The sequence below is a fragment of the Convolutriloba macropyga genome, chromosome 15 (assembly GCF_964194025.1).
Source record: "Convolutriloba macropyga chromosome 15, txConMacr16.3, whole genome shotgun sequence".
Classification (NCBI taxonomy): Eukaryota; Metazoa; Xenacoelomorpha; order Acoela; family Convolutidae; genus Convolutriloba; species Convolutriloba macropyga.
The window spans coordinates 45731079-45750751 of record NC_134482.1 but is presented as its reverse complement, the minus strand read 5'-3'; the positions used below and the strand labels follow the sequence as shown (position 1 = coordinate 45750751).

Here is a 19673-nt window from a genome sequence, read left to right as displayed (position 1 = left end):
TCTTCACTTCTCAATTTTGATTTGATAAAATTGAGATCTGAGTCATCGGAGAGAACCATAGGATTTAAAAAAATGGGGTTGTCTGCCGCGTAAAAGTATCGAAATTCGTCCGAGTTATGCACACTTTGAAGTACAAAACCAAAGGAAATGTTAATTTTCGCTGAACTTGTTAAGTCGTTGTAAACGAAATCCAATTTGTTGATCACTGTTTCGTGACTGAGTTCGAATAACTTGAAGTTATGCACTTTCTTTCTAGACAATTCAAGCACTGAGTCTTGTAAAAAGTGTTGAACCGTTTGAAGTTCACTATGAAGAGCGTGAGAGTCTCCATAGATAGTTATGTCAACGTCCTCGTAGGTGCTAGGAATTGAACGTTGGTGACTGTTTCGTTTATGATAATATGTAGAGAAGGATAAGGGACAGCTGCTACAAGAAAACTTTTTCTTGATAACCAGAGACGGTGCATGTACAGAAGCAATGTGTTTCCGCAGTTTCTCGTCGTCCGGAAATGACTGGGTGCAATGAGAGCAAACTTTTGCGTGACGTTTCTGATGTCTACTCATATTGGATTTCAAAATAAATTGATCGCAAGACTTGCAAAGTTCTTTTTGGTCCGACTTTTGAGGCATCTCTGAAAATAAAGTAAATTGTAAGATTAGAAGTGAGAAAAGGAGGAGTAAAAATTGTTAAGATGGAAGTTGCGATGAAATAATATTTTTGTCAGAAGTTGTAGAGATTAGTGTACTCAACTGCACTCAATTCTGTAAATCAGGAAAATGAAAATAAACGAAAATGAAAAGTTCTTTGTTGAATATGACGTAATTATGACGACAAAATGACGTAATTGTGATGACAGAATGACGTAATTGTGACGTTATTATGACCTAATTATGACACTTTGATGTAATTGTGGATTTCTATGATGTAATTGTACTTTTGCGAGTAATTTTGACAATAATATAGTGACTAATTGTCTAATCACGTGAGAATTTTAGGCACATTAACAGATGACACTGTAAATTTTTTATTAGGAGAATTCACAAATCAGAGGTCATTTACCTCCAGAAAAAATTAATGCGATCACATGAGAGATTTCGTTATTACAATAAAGATTTTGAAACTTGTAAGGACCTAAAATTGCGAAATTGTGGGAATAATGGGAAGAAATTCGAACAGTTAAGGAAAAATTTGGGTAAAATTCTTTGAACTTTGGGTAATTTTCTGAAATATGCTGATAAAACTGAGAATTTTCAACTCAAACTTGTGAATTTTTGGCCACGAATTCGGTATTTTTGATAAGATTTGGGTAGTTTTTGATAAGAATTGGGTATTATTTGCCACGAATTGGGTATTTTTTTGGGAAAAACTGGGTATTTTTTGCCAGGAATTGGGTATTTTTTGCCAAAAATTGGGTATTTTTTGGAAGAATTGGGTATTTTTTGGTCAGAATTGGGTATTTTTTTTGGGAAAATTGGGTATTTTTTGGCCAGAATTGGGTATTTTTTGGGAAGAATTGGGTATTTTTAGGGAAGAATTGGGTATTTTTGCTAAGAATTGGGTATTTTGGCCAGAATTGGATATTTTTTGATAAAAATTGGGAATTATTTACCACGAATGGGGTATTTTTTGGGAAGAATTGAGTATTTTTGCCATGAATTGGGTATTTTTTGATAAAAATTCGGTATTTTTTGGCTAGAAATGGGTATTTTTTAGTAAGAATTGGGTATTTTTTGGCTAGAAATGGGTATTTTTCAGTAAGAATTGGGTAATTTTTGGTAAGAATTGGCTATTTTTTGCCAAGAATTGGGTATTTTTTGGCCAGAATTGGGTATTTTTCGCCAAGAATTGAGTATTTTTTTTGCCAGAATTGGGTTTTTTTGGAAGAATTGGGTATTTTTCGGGAAAAATTGGGTATTTTTTGCCAAAAATTGGGTATTTTTGGTCAGAATTGGGTATTTATTGGTCAGAATTGGGTATTTTTTGGCCAGAATTGGGTGTTTTTTGGGAGGAATTGGGTATTTTTGCCAAGAATTAGGTAATTTGTGGCAAAAAATGGTAAAATTGTCAAAATTTACGTATATCAGCCCAAAATCGGGTAAAATCAGTAAAAAATGACTGAATTGCAATGAAAAATGATAAAATAGTATTCTCCTTATGTAAATGAATGAAAGAAAGTTATAGTTGTGATAACTATGCGCGAATGAATAAAATGTGGAAATGATTAAAAGTAAAAGTTCTGCAGATATATTTTAGTAAGTAGATAAGATTTGCTGAAGTGCATTAGAGCGGATGCATTTCCCTGGGGTAATTAAGATAATTACCCCCGGGTAATTACAATAAGATGACAGGTCTATTGTTCTCACTCTCTTTTTCAGGTACGTCTTTGGAAAAATGATGAAAATAGGCTATAGGTAATCTTTATACATAGGTACGTCCTTTTACCCCCCCCCCCCCCCCCCTGATCTGCTCACGATATACTACTTTTATTGAATTATTTTGTGGGATTAATCCGTAAACTTAAATTAGTTGATTAAAGAAGATTAAAGTCGATTAAAGTAGATTAATCCGTAAATTAAATTTTGTGGGATAATGTAAACCGTGATTGACCATTAATGGAGCAGTTATTAATAATCTTGTTGACATGTGTAGTATCTTGAAAAGGCTTTTGTCATTATTTAATGGATTGTCTCAAATATAACAAGGAAGGACTGATATTTAAGTTTTTTGGGAGATTTTGTGTAAATCGATCGGTTTCAGCGGTATGGGGGTTCTTTTTCTGTAATTTTTTTTGAAAACGAATTGCAAGTTTGACAAACAGTTTGGAAATTCGTGCATGATTTTAGGAGCACCTTGAAGGTCAAAAGCACAAGAAGAAGGAGCAGCAATTGAAGGCTGGAATCGTACCTGAGCAGAATCAGCCTCAACAGCAACAACATTTCAAACCAGGTTAGAATTGTTTTCTTAAGCTGTGCAATTTTCTCTAAAGATGCTTTTCATGGCTTTTAAAACATTTTTTTGTCACAAGATTTTCGTAGCTTTTCAAAGAATACTACGTCACTGTGCCAATTTTTAAAGCGTTCTACTGATAGTTTTTCGTTATAGAAAAGGTTTTATTTGTTTATTAGCGGTTTCAACTGCAGTAATTAGTGTCTAACGACACAATTAAAATGATGGTTCATAGCGTACAAAATGTTCCTTAAGTTAAACTGTGACAGAGATAAGTGTGAAAGTTTTGGTTTTTAATAGCCGCCCTCATCTTCTCAGCCGGCTATTATAGCGCTCCTATTTTTTTACAATTCAAAGAATTTGAATTGTATTGGGGCGCTGTCTTTTTTTTTTAAGATCTGTTCACACATTTTCATGATTTTTGAAGTCAAATTGGAGTGGTGATTTTGGTCACGCCGAAACAGGAAATAGAGCGAAAAAGCGAGTGGTTTTGCGACGTGAATTTTTTCGCTCTAATTTTAAAGTAGAGTGAGGAAATGGTGTTTGAACAAAAATTCGATTTCTCGGTAGTGGTTTTTTGTTCACATGCGGCAATTCCACTCTGATTTTTACTGTTTTTTCGATTTTTTGGATCGGATTTTTTTCTAAATGGATTTCCCAATCCATTCATAGTTTATTCTAGGCCTATTTTTTTGTTTGAATTGAATTTTCATTTCTCGCTAGTGGTTTTTTGTTCACATGCGGCATTTTGACATTGATTTTCTGTTTTTTTTTTCCTATTTTTTTATCTGATTTTTTTAAAAATGGTTTTCTCAATTCACTCATAGTCCATTCTTGGTCTAGTTTTTCTGTTTAGTCAATGAAAATTCTTTGAATTGTACGTCAGGACTTGTCCTGCTATGTTTTTTTACTTCGTCGAATAAAAAAATGTTTCTCTTTACCTCATTTTGCCGCCTTTTCAACATTTTGCGTGAAATCTTTTTGACTTCTCTAGGCTAGTTTCTCTCTTCTCTCATTCTGCTAAAAGTGATTTTGAACATCAGTTGCTCAGCAAAGCAATTCAAAATGAACAGAGTTAGTACAAAAATGGATGTCAGAAATAGAAACGGGATAAACCCATAAAGCCCAATTTTAGATGCCCGCTATTTGAACGTCGTTCCTATAAGTCTTATTTACCATCTCTAATGCTTATTGTTATTGATAGTAGCCCCTGTAGCCTCTCTCTAAGAAACAGAAGTATGTTCAACTACGAAATGCCATCAAAATAAATCGGACTTAAAAAAATGTTTTGTACAAAAATCTTTTTTTTTCAATATCTTCTGTTATTTCAATCCCAATCATGCTTATTGGAATCAACGGCGGCTATTTTCCGGCAATCTGCCGGGTATGTTTCATATTTAATTATGAATGAGAATGCCGATCTTAGGTCAGAAGACATTCTACTGTGAACTTTGTGACGTCACATGCACAAGTGCGGACACATACAACGCACACGCAAGAGGTGCCAAACACTTGAAGTGTGTCAAGTTGTACCAAAAGATGAACAAACCAATTCCGCCGGCCAAGGAAGTCATCGTGAATGCGGCGGGTGAGGAACCCACGGTGGTCACCCACAAGGTCTCTCAAGAACAGCCAGCGAGGGGGTATTCTGGCGGAGGATTTGGCGGCAACAAATTTGGAAACTCTGGCTCCTCTGGAAATTACTCTGGCAATGATTGGAATCGAGGTGGGAATTATGGAAATCGGTCGTTTGGGTCGTTGAATGGTAATGGAGAGAAAGAGACAGCGAGTTCCTCCACAACTTTGAAAGGGTGAGACAACTTTGGAATTGTGGAGTAGTCGTGACGTTGTTAAAATTGGGAGGTTAAATTTTTGAACAGGTTTTTGGAGTTGTTTGCTTTCGACAACAGATCAAAATGACGTCTGATGATTAATGTATGAAAATGTTTGGAGCTTAACGTAATTATAGCTATCGGTAATGCTGTCTTGATTGAGTGTGTTCGAATTTTTTGAACACTGGATTTAGTTCAAAAAGAGGACCACACAATCTAAACTCAAATCCTTTCTGACGATGTCTTAATATTTAGTGACTGACTCCTGACTCGTCATCGAATTTTCTAACTCACGGTATTCTATAATTGGGTTTCTTTAAACTTGTTCAGACTGTCTTCCAAAATCACCCCTGTGAGTGAGAGTGTAAAGAGTGTGATTGATGCGGCGTCCTCAACTACCTACGTCGAAGATGGATTATTGAAGGTACGGTTGTACTAACCTGATCGGTCTTGCACGCAACAACCCCCCCGTCACCCCCCCCCCCCCGCCTCACTCCGCTCTCAACTCTATTAAACAATTACCATCTATAACTTATCTTTGACTTTTTATATGGTGTATATTAATTATAATTCCCTTGATTGAGTTCATCCTTATGTTGTTTTATACAAACCATCAGATAGCAAAATCCCCCATCGATTTCTTTTCACTCAGGCTCTTCATAACAAAATCTTCTCACGGAGGTCATAGTACGGATCAGATTTGTTAATGATATGAATTTCAGGACGAATGTGATCCCGAGCCTGTGGGTGGTGAATACATTGAAGAGACCCGATGTCACGAGACAAACAAACTGATAGAGTTCAATTGCAAACTGTGTGACTGCAAGTTCAACGACCCGCACGCTAAAGACATGCATCTTAAAGGCAGAAGACATAGAATTATGTACAAGAGAAAGGTAGAAACTTGAACGCCCGCTTCCCTTGAACAAAAAAATGTAAAAAAAAAGCTTAAAACAAGTTCCAAAGTTGGGCTCAAGGACATTAAGTACCGTTAAAAGAAAGCTGAAGGTCACTCAAGGTCAAAATATAACGTAAAGATGGTGGTTATTAGTTTTGAAAAAGAAAGCGTCAAAGGGGAAAAATGAAAAATTTTGCAAAGAAAGTTTTTTCGTTTTATTTCGTTTTATTATTGATTAATATGAGTAACAGGCTAATATTGATGTTCCTGTGGTTTTTATGGTTCGAAGTGGATTAGTGACATCGTTTTTTTTTCTACGACCCGAGAAAGGTTAATTAAATCGTGCAGGAAATCGAGTCCGAAGAGTTTTTGTGACACAAACGTTGGTCAATATCTTCTGTAGTGAGAAAAAATAGCTGAACAAAATTTGCCTGATTTTTTTTGCTCATGTACGGTATTTTGATTATTTTTTTGTAAAAATTTGATTTTACTAGTCTAGTTTTCGGGAACTTCGGCTAAGGGCTGTCTTCGGGAAGCTTCTCGAGTCATTTCGGGAAAATATACAAATGTTTTTCTCATAAATACTGTGTTCAGAGTGATTTGCGATTTCGGCGTGTTAATTTTGGAGTTTTTGATCAAGCAACTATAGCGATTAAGCTAAAAATATTTTGGCGTGATTAATTGCTCTCAAACGAAGTTTAGCAATTATATTAGTCCTGTCGGTCTTTTTTATGCGATTTTTCGCTTGACCGATTTTTCATTGGACCCACTTGACTTTTCCTCCTCAATAACGGGATAAACAGGTAGTGCCCAGCGGGTATTAAGTGCTCTTAAAGCCTTTCAGCTCACTATTCGCAAATTATGCGATTCACAGAATCTGTTTTGGAGACTTATACTTTTGGTGCGAAGAGCGGTTCTTAGAGATTGACCCCCCTCCCCCACTGTTGCCACCCCATCAGCCCCCCAGTGAACCCCCCGCTGAGCTCACTTACGCCCCTTCAATTAAGCTAAAGCTAGCCTCACTAAACTGTACCTAACCCCTAAACTCGCCGGTCGTTTGAGAGCAATTCGCCCGACGTCAGTCGGTTATGTTTTATTTCTCTACTTTGCAAGGAGACAATAAATAAATAATTTTGACATATCGTTTTTCACATCAGCACATCAGGCAATCTGACGTCTATTTTTGATCAAATTACAGGTGTAACCTAAGCGCAGCTAAATTGCTGTTTTATGGTATTGTCTTCTCATGCTCAGTTTTCAATTTAACCTTTGGTTACGCAAACATCAGAAGAGTTTTTTTTTCATTTTGCCAGTTTGATCTTTAAGCTGCTTTTATGTGAGTGACGCCGATTGCTACACATATTGTCAGATCGTTGTCAGCTAATCTGCGTGATTGACAGCAGCAGAGAACGATAGCTGGGGCTGTTAATGGCCTCTTAGTTTTTTTTATTTCGTCGTCAAGATTTTTGTTAGGACCATATGACGCCACAACTACTTCAAATCTGCGTTTTCCTTCGTAGTTGCAATTTCAACTGAAGTGCGTTTGTGACGGTGTTTCTCATTTTTAGTGGAGCGAGTTTTTATTATTCGCGCAATTAAGTTTTTGGTCACACGTGACTTACCTCTCTCAAAAATGTCTTCCTCACTTTTAATTCGACTTATCTTTTAATTCAAAAAGATAAGGTCAAGTGAATGTGTTCCACAGTAAATGAAGGTGATTCGAAAGCAGCTCATAGAAGCAGCAATAACTCATACATATTCTTAATCACAATATAACATCTTGTCCTTAATTTTTTTGGATTTTTTTTTACTGTTTTTAGACTGCAGATCTGCAAAGCTATTGCGGCCATTTTCTGGCAATCTGCCAGCTATGTTTATTTTTTTGTCTCTGCTTGAATGCTTCAAATCTTTCTGTAAATGACTGTTAGCACTAATATGGGGCGTTTCAAATGGATGACAGTTCAAATGGACGACACCATTAAATGATTAAACTTAATACTCTGTATAAAGTACTCTGTATCGTCTACCATCTGAATTTAAATCAATCAATCAAAACAAAATTTTGTATCAAATCGACGACAAAAATAATTTATTCATGCTAACTCTTAATATGCGCTGATAATCTAGTACTAGTTGACGGGCCGGTGTGCACGATTCACAGCTTCACCGCGATAACCGCCCTGTTTTTTCCGCATTTTGATCCCACGCCGCGTGAGACGCATTGGTCATTGACATCGGTCTGCAATTTTTTGCATGATGTTGCCTAATCATTATTCATTCCTGTGACTACAATATCGGCTAATATTGAAAAAGCATTTTTTTAGTTTATTTGACGATGAAAGTGTGTGTAGTTGTCTAGTTGAAACAATACTACCGTCGTCCATTCGGTTTGTCTTCATGTTGATTGCCCCCTTCCCACTATTATCAAGGTTAAGTGATATCACCGTTAAGCTTTTAAGAGCAATAAAGGACTCCTTCACGCCTAAATCTGTTTTTTTTTCTAAAGCTTCACCAGTTAATGAAACAATTCTTTGAATCTTTCGTGAAAGAAAATCTTTCTCGTGCTCTCTCTCCTGTTTTATTGTGTCACTGAAGTCTATTTCGGCTATATTCCGGCTATGTTTTGTTTTTTTTTCAGTTACGTTTTGTTTTGAGAAAGAATCTCAATAAAAGTTTTTCAATAATTCGACTGTAGGAGTCGTTTAGGGATTTGTTCTGGCTATAATATTTCTTCTGTTTCTTCGTGTTTTAATTGAATGAAAATCAGTATCGATTATGCAACTCTTTTTTGCAGATTTTGACGTCAGTTGTGTGATTTCTGATGTTTTTTTATCATGACTTGACTAACTTGGAAATAAGGACTTTATTATTGAATTCTAATTGTCATTTTAACTGCTATTTGTGTGTAAAAAGAGGTATCTTAAAACCTTTAAAAATTATGCAGGGATCGTTGAAATGAAAAATTTTAACCTTTTTCTAATCAGAATGAAAGATAAATTTGGAGTTTTTTTTACAGCACATGTTTCTTTGTACTACACGTATAAACGTCTTTTCTGTGGCCATAATGCGGGAAAATCTAACTAATACGTTTATTGACTGATATAATACGTGACTGATGGCTTCTTGAAGACTTTTTATGAATAGTGAACCAAATTTTCTAAGAAGCATTATTGCACATACAATTTGAATGGTAAAATTTATGTGTCTACATTGTGATTGCTTATAAGTGTGTGTTCCTTTAGGTGAACCCTGACCTTGAAGTTGAAGTAAAGCCGGGATTCCGCAATAAAAAGTTGATGGAAGACAGAGAGAGGAGTCGCAGACAGAGGGAGTTTCTTCACCGCAGACTGGCCGAGGACCACTACTCTAGAATGCAAATGAGACGAATGGAGGAGGAGCTGTACTTCAGAGTGCCAGGCTAGCAAAATTCGACCTTTTTCATCCCCTCATCGAAACCTGTTCATGAGGACGTTTTATGCGTATGCGGGTTGTTACAGTTTTCTTAATCACTTTTCTTTGAAGTATTTCACAGGAAATCATTGACGCAAAATAGAATCATTCGAAACATCATGTTGCTTTTTTAACTTTCATTTTTGTAGTTTTTCACTTGTTCATTTTCGCTAAATCTCTGGAGTTTTACAGATTTTAGACGCCATTCGCAACTTTGTTATTGGTAGCCATCAAAAGACTGATTTTTTCTAGCTGCGAAGACGTAAGCTGAGCGGCGTAGCTATTTTGCGGTGCGCTTGGTTTTTAATTTTAATTTTGAAGGGATCCTTCACTTTACGTCTGGTTGACTTGTGTAATTTTTTCAATCCGTTGCTAACTGGTTGTATGTTGCAGCAGCCTCGTTGGGTTCTACTTCCGAGTCATGGGACGACAGACACATAATGGCAAAGCATGCCGCAATCTACCCCTCTGACGAAGAACTGGAGGCTGTCCAGTTGATAGTGGGAAGAGCGGAGAAGGTGCTGAAAGTAGTTTCTGATAAACTGGCCTTGGAAGACATGAAAGATCCAGACATCAGAAAGAGAGTGTTGGCTGGGAAAACTGGACCAGTTGCTGCAACTGAAACTACGAAGTCTAAGTAAGTTGGTCATGTTTTAACAGCCCTAGTTGAACAATGTTTATCTGGAAAATTTCTTACTCTGGGCTTGTCATATACGGTCCTTAGGCGCCCCTGCTTGTATAATTCACATAATGTAGTGGAGTGTTTAAGGGGAAAGTTCCCTGAAATTAAGTTCAGCTCGGGAAATTTAGACCATAGGAAGTGAATATGGGTGCAGTATCTGAACCGTTTTAGTCCGACAAAAGAAACCGAGAAGTCATCGACTGCTTCAGAATCATCCGCAAGTTCCGAAACCAAATCTGTAGAGAAATCAGACGAAAGTGATAAGACAAAACCAGGTAAGAATAAAACAGTTGAATTTTTTTGTGCATTCATTCTTTACTAGGACTTTACTTACTCGAATTGATTGCATTACAGACAATTCTCTTTCGGATCTGCAAATTTTTGTATTATTCCGCTCCGTTCTTGTCAATGGCTCTCAAAATGTTGTATCGCGATGTATCTAAAGGTTGTTTGTTTCAGAGGAAATTGACCACCGATGCCAAAAATTACGTCAATCTGGCAAAAATTATTTTTTATTTTAATCCGGAAAAATTATCGTAACTGCTTTAAGTAATAAGTATTAAGTAGAAAACTGATTTTCTCTCACCTCGCACGCTTTCAGTTCTCTAATATGTCTTAGTACTGCTACTGGTCATCACTTGAGTAGGACCGTGAAAGTCTCTTGTGACTTAGCAAGAGAGTTTTCTTTTTTGGCCTGATTTATACAGCAATACTACTAAACTAATTAAATGAGGTCAACTTGAAAGTGACAGCCACAAAGTTGCTCTAACTAAAGTCAGTTCTGAGACAAAGATTTTTGATAATTTGCATTGATTTGGTTAAATGTTAATGAAGAGAATTTCTAAATGGAAAGAATAACTATAAATGACAGAAGAGTTGAATTGAAAAACTCATTTATAACTGTTTGTGCTCTTAATTATTGAACAAACAATTTTGAAACCATTCACGGAGGACCCGGTTTAAGTGATTTTTTGTTTAATTTATATTTATAAGTAAAGGTATTGCAACCAAACTGAAAAGCGCACCAATGAAATATGTGAAATTTGGAGGAAGGCGAATTTCTAAGTTTTTAGTTTGTTGCTTACAATGCTATGAAACATTCACTTGTTTGTTCTATTGTAGATGAGATTGACAGCGCTTTCCGACAGGTAAAAGGTGTTATGAGAATCGGCGCTCTGGCCAAGGGATTGCTCCTAAGAGGAGACAAACTGGTTGAGTTAGCTGTCCTCTGTCAGGATAGACCCACAAAGACACTTTTGGCTCGGATTTTCAAGTCTCTCTCACAGCAGATGGGTGAACTGACTTCGGACAAGTACAGCTATGAGGTCAAAGTTCAAGACTGTGCCATTCTCATGACGTCACAGGCAAGTTTATGATTCTATTGTGAACTAGGAGTCTATCAGTCTATTTAAGGGTGAATTCGAGTTTTTGATGGCGAGCGACAGCCCCTGAATGGTTATTATTTTGGCGCGCTAAACTTTTTTATAGCTGTAAGCTGACCGGAGCTATATTGCGGTGCTCTTGGTTTTTTACAATTCAAAGAATTTAAATTGTATTGGGGCGCTGTCTTTTTTTTCTGTTAACACATTTTCATGAATTTTGAAGTAGTCAAATTGGAGTAGTGATTTTGGTTTCACCTGAATTTTAAAGTAGGTTGAGAAAACAGTGTTTGATGAAAAAAATCACTTTCTGGATTTTGTTTTGTGCACATGCGGCAATTTGACTCTAAAAATCAAATTGAAGAAATGATTTTGGTGACACCGAAACAGGAAGTGGAGTGAGGGGTTTTGTTGCGTAAAATTTATTTCAATTGAATTTTAAAGTAGGTTGAGGAAACAGTGTTTGAAGAAAAAATCACTTTCTGGATTTTGTTTTGTGCACATGCGGCAATTTGACTCGAAAAATCAAATTGGAGAATTGATTTTGGTCACACCGAAACAGGAAGTGAAGTGGAGTGAGGGGTTTTGTGGTGTAAAATTTATTTCACCTGAATTTTAAAGCAGGTTGAGAAAACAGTGTTTGAATAAAAAATCACTGGATTTTTTGTGCACAAGCGGCAATTTGACTCTAAAAGTGATGATTTTGGAGAAATGATTTTGGTCACACCGAAAGAGGAAGTGGAGTGGAGTGAGGGGTTTTGTGGTGTAAAATTTATTTCACCTGAATTTTAAAGTAGGTTGAGAAAACAGTGTTTGAATAAAAAATCACTGGATTTTTTGTGCACAAGCGGCAATTTGACTCTAAAAGTGATGATTTTGGAGAAATGATTTTGGTCACACCGAAAGAGGATGTGAAGTGAGGGTTTTGTGGCGTGAAATTTAATTCACTGGATATTTAAAGTAGGTTGAGAAAACGGTGTTTTCAACAAAAATTCGCTTTCTCGCGAGCGGTTTTTTGTTCACATGCGGCATTTCGTCATCGATTTTCAGTTTTTTTAAAGTTTTTAATCTGATTTTTTTTTCGAAATGGTTTTTGCCAATTCACTCAGTCATTTTTAGCTGTAGTTTTTTGTTTAGTCAACGAAAGTTCTTTGAATTGTGCGCCAGGACTTGTCCTGCTATGTTTTTTGTTTCGTCGTCTGATGCTTTTTTTATATTTGTTCACACAGCAAAGCTGAACCAGTCAAAATTTCTGAATGAGTTTTTACCCTCACTAACGGCGTTTACGCACGTGACGTCATTTCGCATTCTCTCTCTAGCAAAGGTTTTAAGTTCGTTTGCGTGATTAGATTTTGATCATACGTGACTTACCTCACTTAATGACTTCGCACTTTAAGTTTAAATTGAATTAGTTAAAGGAACTCTAATGTGCAGTGAAGGCTTCTGCGGAATGAATTGTAACAAGCTTTTTAAATTTATTGCTGAAGGTTTTTGACCTGGCTTTTTTAGCTGCGTCGATTTTTTTAAATTCAGATCTATCTGTTTCTATCTCAATGGCGTTTCTTATAAATTGGTTATCAAATCGTAAACTCACATATGAAATAGAAAGCGGAACTTTAATTTCTGCAAAAAGTTTTGATGCTAAAATTTTGAAATAAACAAACCTTATAAAAATTTGAAACACAAATTTTTTCTGTAAAATGGGACAGGTAAAATTCAGGACATTTAGGAAAACAAATAGTTTCAAAGTAATCAATACCATAAATTCGTAACTGATCTGAAACCTTTATAAGTTCATTTAAGCTCATTAAAGCTTCAATGTGACTATGTCGGTTTTGGCTCACATTAACATGACAAACAGAAAACGGCAAAAATTATTTGCAAAACTTCAAAAATTTTAAGTTAAAACCGAATGTCAAAAAATTCATTAGTTGCCCTCAGCCCAATTCAGACAACAGTATCTAAGTGCCATTAAAACACATGCCTCTTCTTAGTATAATTTAAAGGAAATTAACGAGACAAAAGCGAAAACAAGTCAAATACTTTCCACAGGCAACGAAAAATCACTATGTTAAAAATGTTAACGTAATTGATATTAAAAAATTCACAGAAAATGATCATGAATGTGAACAAAATTACAAGGTAATGTCATATGGTGACAAAATTATGAACCTGGAAGACAAAAAGAAAAAAACGCTCTTTATATTCTACGCTTGACGGCTTTTCTTGTGAAACCACTCACATCTCCAATAAATAAATCGATCGGTCAAAATAGAGCGAACAAGGAAATCCCAGTTGAGCATACAGTTCCTCCCCTAATAAAAGTGGGGTCGGAACAATAAGAAATAAACTATATTAAAAATTTGCAAATTTTTTCCCCGTACCTGATGGTTTTATAATTAGTGAGCTGGAATTGAATCAATTGAATAGTCTCGGTTATATTTAATGGTTTTTAGGACTTTGAAACATTTTGGCTTCATAAAACAATGGGGAAGTATTCAATTTTTACCTTTTTTGTTTACTAGTGTTACTCTACGCTTAGTTTCATTAATGACAAGTCTCACAGACATTTTAAGCAATCATTATGTTGAAGATATGTAAGGTTTCAATTTGAAGCGAGCGTTATTTCTTTATTGGACAGGAATTTTGAATAATTTTAGCGAATCTTCAATTTATCCCTGCGTTCATCATTTTTGACAATCTTACCCTTAGAAGATACGTGCTTTTTTTGAGAATTTAGTTCAACTTAGTAAAAAAAACCAGAGTTAATTAATTGTTTCAAAGATTTAATTGATAATTCAGAAATTTAAAACAACTTCCGCTACTTTGTCTCTCATTGGTTATGTTTATGCTTGTATGCAGTCTCCACAAAAAGTTAAAAAAATTTTCAGGTTTTTGTTATGTTTTTGGGTCAAATGCTTCGTTCACTATCAAAAGCGGTTCTTTTAGTGAGGTTTGGTTTTTTTTGCGTTTTCAACATTTTTCTACCCAATTTTAACCTGAATTTGACCTTCTTAAATTAAGATACAGCTTTGCAAGCTAATGGTCTGAAAAATTTTTTTTTGTAATCAGACAACATTGTGACTGACTTTCGTTTTGATGTATTTTGGTTATTTTGGCGGCATTTTTAGCGATTGGTTTGGTTTTCAAGTTTTCTTTATACTACGCAAGCTAAAATTCATTTATTTTTTTGTCAAAACGGCTCAAAACTGGACTATGGGAGGTTTAAAAGCTTTAAAAATACTACGGAAATTTTATTAAGTGCTTTCTTATCACAGTAACAAACCCTTCGTTTAAGTGACTGTGTGCTCAAAGGGTTTGTTTGCTGAAAGGAGAATTGAACTGTACAAGCCCAGCAGACAAATACAGTGCAAAAAGAAGATTTGTACAAAAAGAAAATTTTATACTGGTTCTTGTGGAAAATTTGTTGCTCTTAATGAGCCTTAACCAATCAGATCGAACTAAATTTGCTTTGTGAAGTACATTAGTTCATGAAAGTCAAGTCGGGCGGAGTCTATTATCATGCATTGATGAATTTGTTGCGGTTACCCAAATAAGGAATTTTGATATGAAACTATCCTGCCAATTATAAAAACTGCTTGAAAATTAAGTTTGTCAGATGCTGCCTGATTTAAATGTAAAGTGTATTTTGGCCTTCGTTTAATTGCGTCTACGTTGGAACATTTCAGTGCCGCGCACAGCCTTTCACAAGCAGGCATGTTATATTTAAAGACAGTATTCTGGCAAATTCAAAGCTATCCAAATTGCTTTAATTACTCTGAACTGAAAAGAATTTATCGTTTGCAAATGATCTGTTATTACGATTAGTAAGGTTAACTCAGGCCTTCATAGTATTAATTGCTCTCGAACGAAGTTTGAAGCTATTAAATTAAACGTGTGTGTCTTTTTCGTGCCAAATTCTCGCTTGATCGTTTTCTTCTAGAACATTCTTTTGATTTCACTTCTGGAATGACTTTTCATTTTCTTTTGAGTGATTTCAACAACGAGAATTTAGAAATTAAGTCTGTTGCTAAGATAAGACCGATTGTTAGAGAGGAATGCACATAGCACTTGTAACTTAAAGGGTAATGCCCACGACTCTCATCCGGGAGGTCGCGCGTTCGAACCCTTCTTTGTCCTGAGTTTTTGCATCACCTTAGAGAGCAATTGGTCCGATGTTAGTCCGTGTTATGTCTTCTTATGGGCGGTCTTCAGCTGTTTTTGGTGGATTAGTTTACTGGAACATTAAAGTGCATTCATTTTTAAAATGAAATATTGCTATTTTTAAAATCACTCGTTCCTATATCTTATTTTTAAATTCAACTAAATTGGCAGCCAAAAAGACAATAATTAAGTTTTTTGGGATTGTTAATAAGTGTGTCAGCTATTCTTTTGGCTGTGATTATGTGCCCTTTTTGAAGACTGATGTAGATATTCTCTTGTCAATTAGATTGCTTGAGTTTTGAGATTGGGATGTCAAATCCTGCAGTTTTAAAAACATGTGTTAAGGCCAAAGGGTCCACATTCTTCTGAGGAAAAGCATTGAAAGTTGGTTTAGAGCTTCTTCCATCGTTAACTATTTTCTGTTCACCTGCGGCAAGTTCTAACGGGTTTTTGGATTTACTTTTTTTAAAATTTAATCCGTTCTTCTGACCTTTAGGTCCTTTTAGTGGAGTGTTGTAGCTTTCAAAATTATGATAGACTTGTTTTTCCTATTTTCGAGATTTTCCTATTTTCGGTGGTTACTTTGTTTTTTTTGTTTCAAAAGAGTATCAACAGCTAACAATTCTGAGAAAAAAATTTCAGTAGACTCGTTGAGCTTTTATTGGATGTTTTTTTACTGCTTCGGTTGTGATTGGTCGCTATACTCTTTGTTCTCTCTATTGTTTTGAATATTGTCGAAGGCGTGACTTTATGACCAGCCCATCGTTCTACTCAATGTGAGTCGAGCTACAAAAAAAAATTTAAATCAGAAACATTAGGTTGAAACATTGATTTTTAAAACTTTTTTGACATTGTATTTTCTGCGAGATATCAGAGAAGAACCCAAGTAAATTAGTAAGTATTGTTTTTGAGTAGATCTTATCAATTGCTATCAAACGAGTTTTGTAGCATTTATATTAGTTCTGTGGTCTTTTTTATGCGATTTTTGGTTTAACCCTTTTGACTTTCCTTGCTCAAAAACGGGATAAACCGGTGATGCTCGGTGGGCATTAAAAGCCTTTCGGCTTACTAGACGCTAAGTATGTGATTCACCAAAACTGTTTTTCATTCATGGCGTGAAAGGCGGTTCTTAGAGTTTGACATCCCCCCAAACCACACACACACACACACACACTTCTGTCCTCCTCACTTCACCCCACCCCGTGCACATCGTTCCACTTTTAATCCGGCGCGCTCAACCCCGCGCCGTGCGTTCCGCCGACTCTGGTGAGCTCATCCCACGCCCCCTCAAGCTAAAACTAGCCTCCCTAAACCGTAGCTAGTCACTGACAAAGCCAACCGCCCGCCAGTTGTTAGAGAAGAATTCGCCCGACTTTAGTTTGTTATATTTTATTTAATGTACCTAATCTCCAAATTTTCTTACAAGCTTTCTTTTCGTTTTCTAGCCTATCCTAGACTTCTGAATGCAGAACATCGAGCACAACAATTTTTCTGATTTTCGTGGTTTTTAAAGTTAATTTTACATAATGTATCAAAATGTGTAACTGAAAAAGGATTGTGTTGCTTTAGGAGGATAATTACAAGATCCAGTTAAAAGCAAGTTTAACTTCACCTGCGGTCGAGGTCGAAGAAGAGAGCAGCGACGGATCTGATGCTGATGCAAAACCTACAAACCCTAATTTACTCAGCAAGACTAGGTGTCTATGTAAGTAAAATCAGAAAGATTTCACGTTTTTTTGTTTATAATTTGGATGAAATTTGCGCACGAATAATTGACTTTTTGAACTGGTGGGAGGTTGTTGGAATGTTTTTATTCGCTTTATTATACAATTTATTATACAATTATTTTATGATACGCATTATGATGCGAGTAAAATCTAGTGTTCAGCACAATTCCCTTTTCTGTAAAAAAATAACTGAAGCTGTGAATGTACACTCCGTCCGTCCAGTTTCTATTGTTCACAAAGCTGAGCCAATTTTTCAATTTGTGTCTTCAGGAAAACTAAAAGAGTTTGACTAGAAAATTTGGTTCGAGATACTTTTGCTCGAGTTTCTGAAATTGGTTTCAAAATAAACGTATAGATTGGCGATTGTTTTTGCAGCACTGCTGGGTGAATTGAGACGTGCCAAGTGGTTCCAAACAAGGGCAGCAAGTGTGCCTGCATGTGTTGTTGTGACTCGGATTTTGCGAGATCTTATAAGGAGGAACCCAAACTGGGAACAGTTACCTCTCTGGACAATGGAAGTGCTGGTCGAGAGAACCCTGGGGGCTAATCAGGTAGAAACTGGCCAATTTTGCTTGCAAACATTCTTATCGGATGTGTCGGATCTTTTCTTTTAGTGCCTCCTGTAAGTTGCGCATACACTAGTTATCAACACTAGTTATGAAGTTTGAAGCAATTATTGTAAACGTGTGTCTTTTTTATGCAAATTTTTTGCTTGACCGTTGTGACTTTTCGAGTGACCTTTTCGCCCTTGACTTTTTCGTTTTGGATGATCTAAATTTCTCTCTCTTTCACAAGTGTCGACAGCTGAACTCAATTGGCGGCAATTAAATACTAAAAGTCAAATGAAAAAAGCGCCAAATTGGTGTTTTTTGTTTTTTTTACTTTGAATTTTATTAGTTGTATATAATAACCGGATCTATTCTGTTTTGGCCCCCCACCTTAGTGAGCATAATTTTTTTATTTTTTATGACCCCCAAGCGCATGTGCTATTTTCTTACATAGTAACGTGCTATATAACAACATATAATTTGCAACTGGGGGCGTAAACAACACGGGGGGGGGGGGGGGGGGGCAAAACAGAATAGATCCTAATAACCTCTAATGATATCCTTTGAAGCCCCCTTAGTGTAAGTTTACTAGTTGCATTTACTACCAGATGTCATTTATTTAAGGTTCCTCTAAGCCCGGGCGATGCTCTGCGCAGAGTTTTTGAAAGTATCTCTGGAGGCGTATTGGCATGTAGAGAGCACTCGATAGGTGTGGGGCTGGTTGACCCCTGTGAGAACGAAGTGGTAGATGTGACAGAAGGGATGAAACTGCAGTGTAGGGAGGATGTCACGGCCAGTGCACAGCAGGCACTCAGACAGATGGTCTTCAAACAGATTAACAAGGTTAGTCATAATCGAAGTTTGGAATTCTTTTCTGAGAAATTAATAACAGTATCAGGTATATCAATAAAAATGAATTGAAGTATTTTGATCGGATGAAATTCACATAGATACGATACATTTAGGGTGTCCCGCTTTTGCACCCCTATTCATTTAACCCCGATTTAATCACCCCTCTACCTTTTAACCCCTCTATCATTTCACAAGATTTTAATCTTTCTATAAAATAAGGAATATTAAATTAGCAATATAATCATTTGGCCATGCCTCGTGGGCCATGGCCATACCTCAGCTGCCGGTGGGACTTGATATGAAACTACCACAACCGAACGTGGGATTAATTTATCCACTTAATTATGACAAAACATGCCTTTAATGTCGACTGCTAATTGGCGGGATGAACTGATAGAGGGGTGAAATGATTGAAGAGTTAATAGATAGAGGGGTGAATAAATCGGGGTTAAATGATAGGGGGTTAAATGAATAGGGGTGAAAAGAAGTAGAACCGTTAAATGAATAGGGGTGAAAAGAAGTGGAACCGAGCTTCGTTCAAGAGCAATTAAACACTGTAGGTCTAAACATGGTTCTACTTCTTTTCACCCCTATTCATTTAACGGTTCTACTTCTTTTCACCCCTATTCATTTAACGGTTCTACTTCTTTTCACCCCTATTTATTTAACGGTTCTACTTCTTTTCACCCCTATTCATTTAACGGTTCTACTTCTTTTCACCCCTATTCATTTAACGGTTCTACTTCTTTTCACCCCTATTCATTTAACGGTTCTACTTCTTTTCACCCCTATTCATTTAACGGTTCTACTTCTTTTCACCCCTATTTATTTAACGGTTCTACTTCTTTTCACCCCTATTCATTTAACGGTTCTACTTCTTTTCACCCCTATTCATTTAACGGTTCTACTTCTTTTCACCCCTATTCATTTAACGGTTCTACTTCTTTTCACCCCTATTCATTTAACGGTTCTACTTCTTTTCACCCCTATTCATTTAACGGTTCTACTTCTTTTCACCCCTATTCATTTAACGGTTCTACTTCTTTTTACCCCTATTCATTTAACGGTTCTACTTCTTTTCACCCCTATTCATTTAACGGTTCTACTTCTTTTCACCCCTATTCATTTAACGGTTCTACTTCTTTTCACCCCTATTTATTTAACGGTTCTACTTCTTTTCACCCCTATTCATTTA

At 36.2% G+C, this 19673-nt stretch overlaps 3 protein-coding genes across 3 annotated transcripts in view; 2 read left to right on the top strand and 1 right to left on the bottom strand.

Moving 5' to 3' along the window:
• The window catches only part of LOC142354505 (large ribosomal subunit protein bL19m-like), a 91667-nt gene that overhangs the window by 47346 nt on the left and 24648 nt on the right, over positions 1 to 19673 (top strand). The gene's annotated exons all lie outside the window — the stretch shown is intronic.
• Positions 1 to 19673, bottom strand: part of LOC142354506 (chromobox protein homolog 3-like) — a 572284-nt gene that overhangs the window by 539805 nt on the left and 12806 nt on the right. The window lies entirely within an intron of this gene.
• LOC142354408 (uncharacterized) overlaps positions 1 to 19673 on the top strand; it is a 40879-nt gene that overhangs the window by 18835 nt on the left and 2371 nt on the right. Inside the window, exons 6-16 of the mRNA XM_075406692.1 lie at positions 2844 to 2946; positions 4373 to 4757; positions 5109 to 5202; positions 5501 to 5674; positions 8919 to 9093; positions 9520 to 9763; positions 9980 to 10083; positions 10931 to 11172; positions 16921 to 17056; positions 17454 to 17629; positions 18251 to 18469. Of these exons, the coding sequence (XP_075262807.1) occupies positions 2844 to 2946; positions 4373 to 4757; positions 5109 to 5202; positions 5501 to 5674; positions 8919 to 9093; positions 9520 to 9763; positions 9980 to 10083; positions 10931 to 11172; positions 16921 to 17056; positions 17454 to 17629; positions 18251 to 18469 (2052 nt within the window). The remainder of the gene's footprint in view (positions 1 to 2843; positions 2947 to 4372; positions 4758 to 5108; positions 5203 to 5500; positions 5675 to 8918; positions 9094 to 9519; positions 9764 to 9979; positions 10084 to 10930; positions 11173 to 16920; positions 17057 to 17453; positions 17630 to 18250; positions 18470 to 19673) is intronic.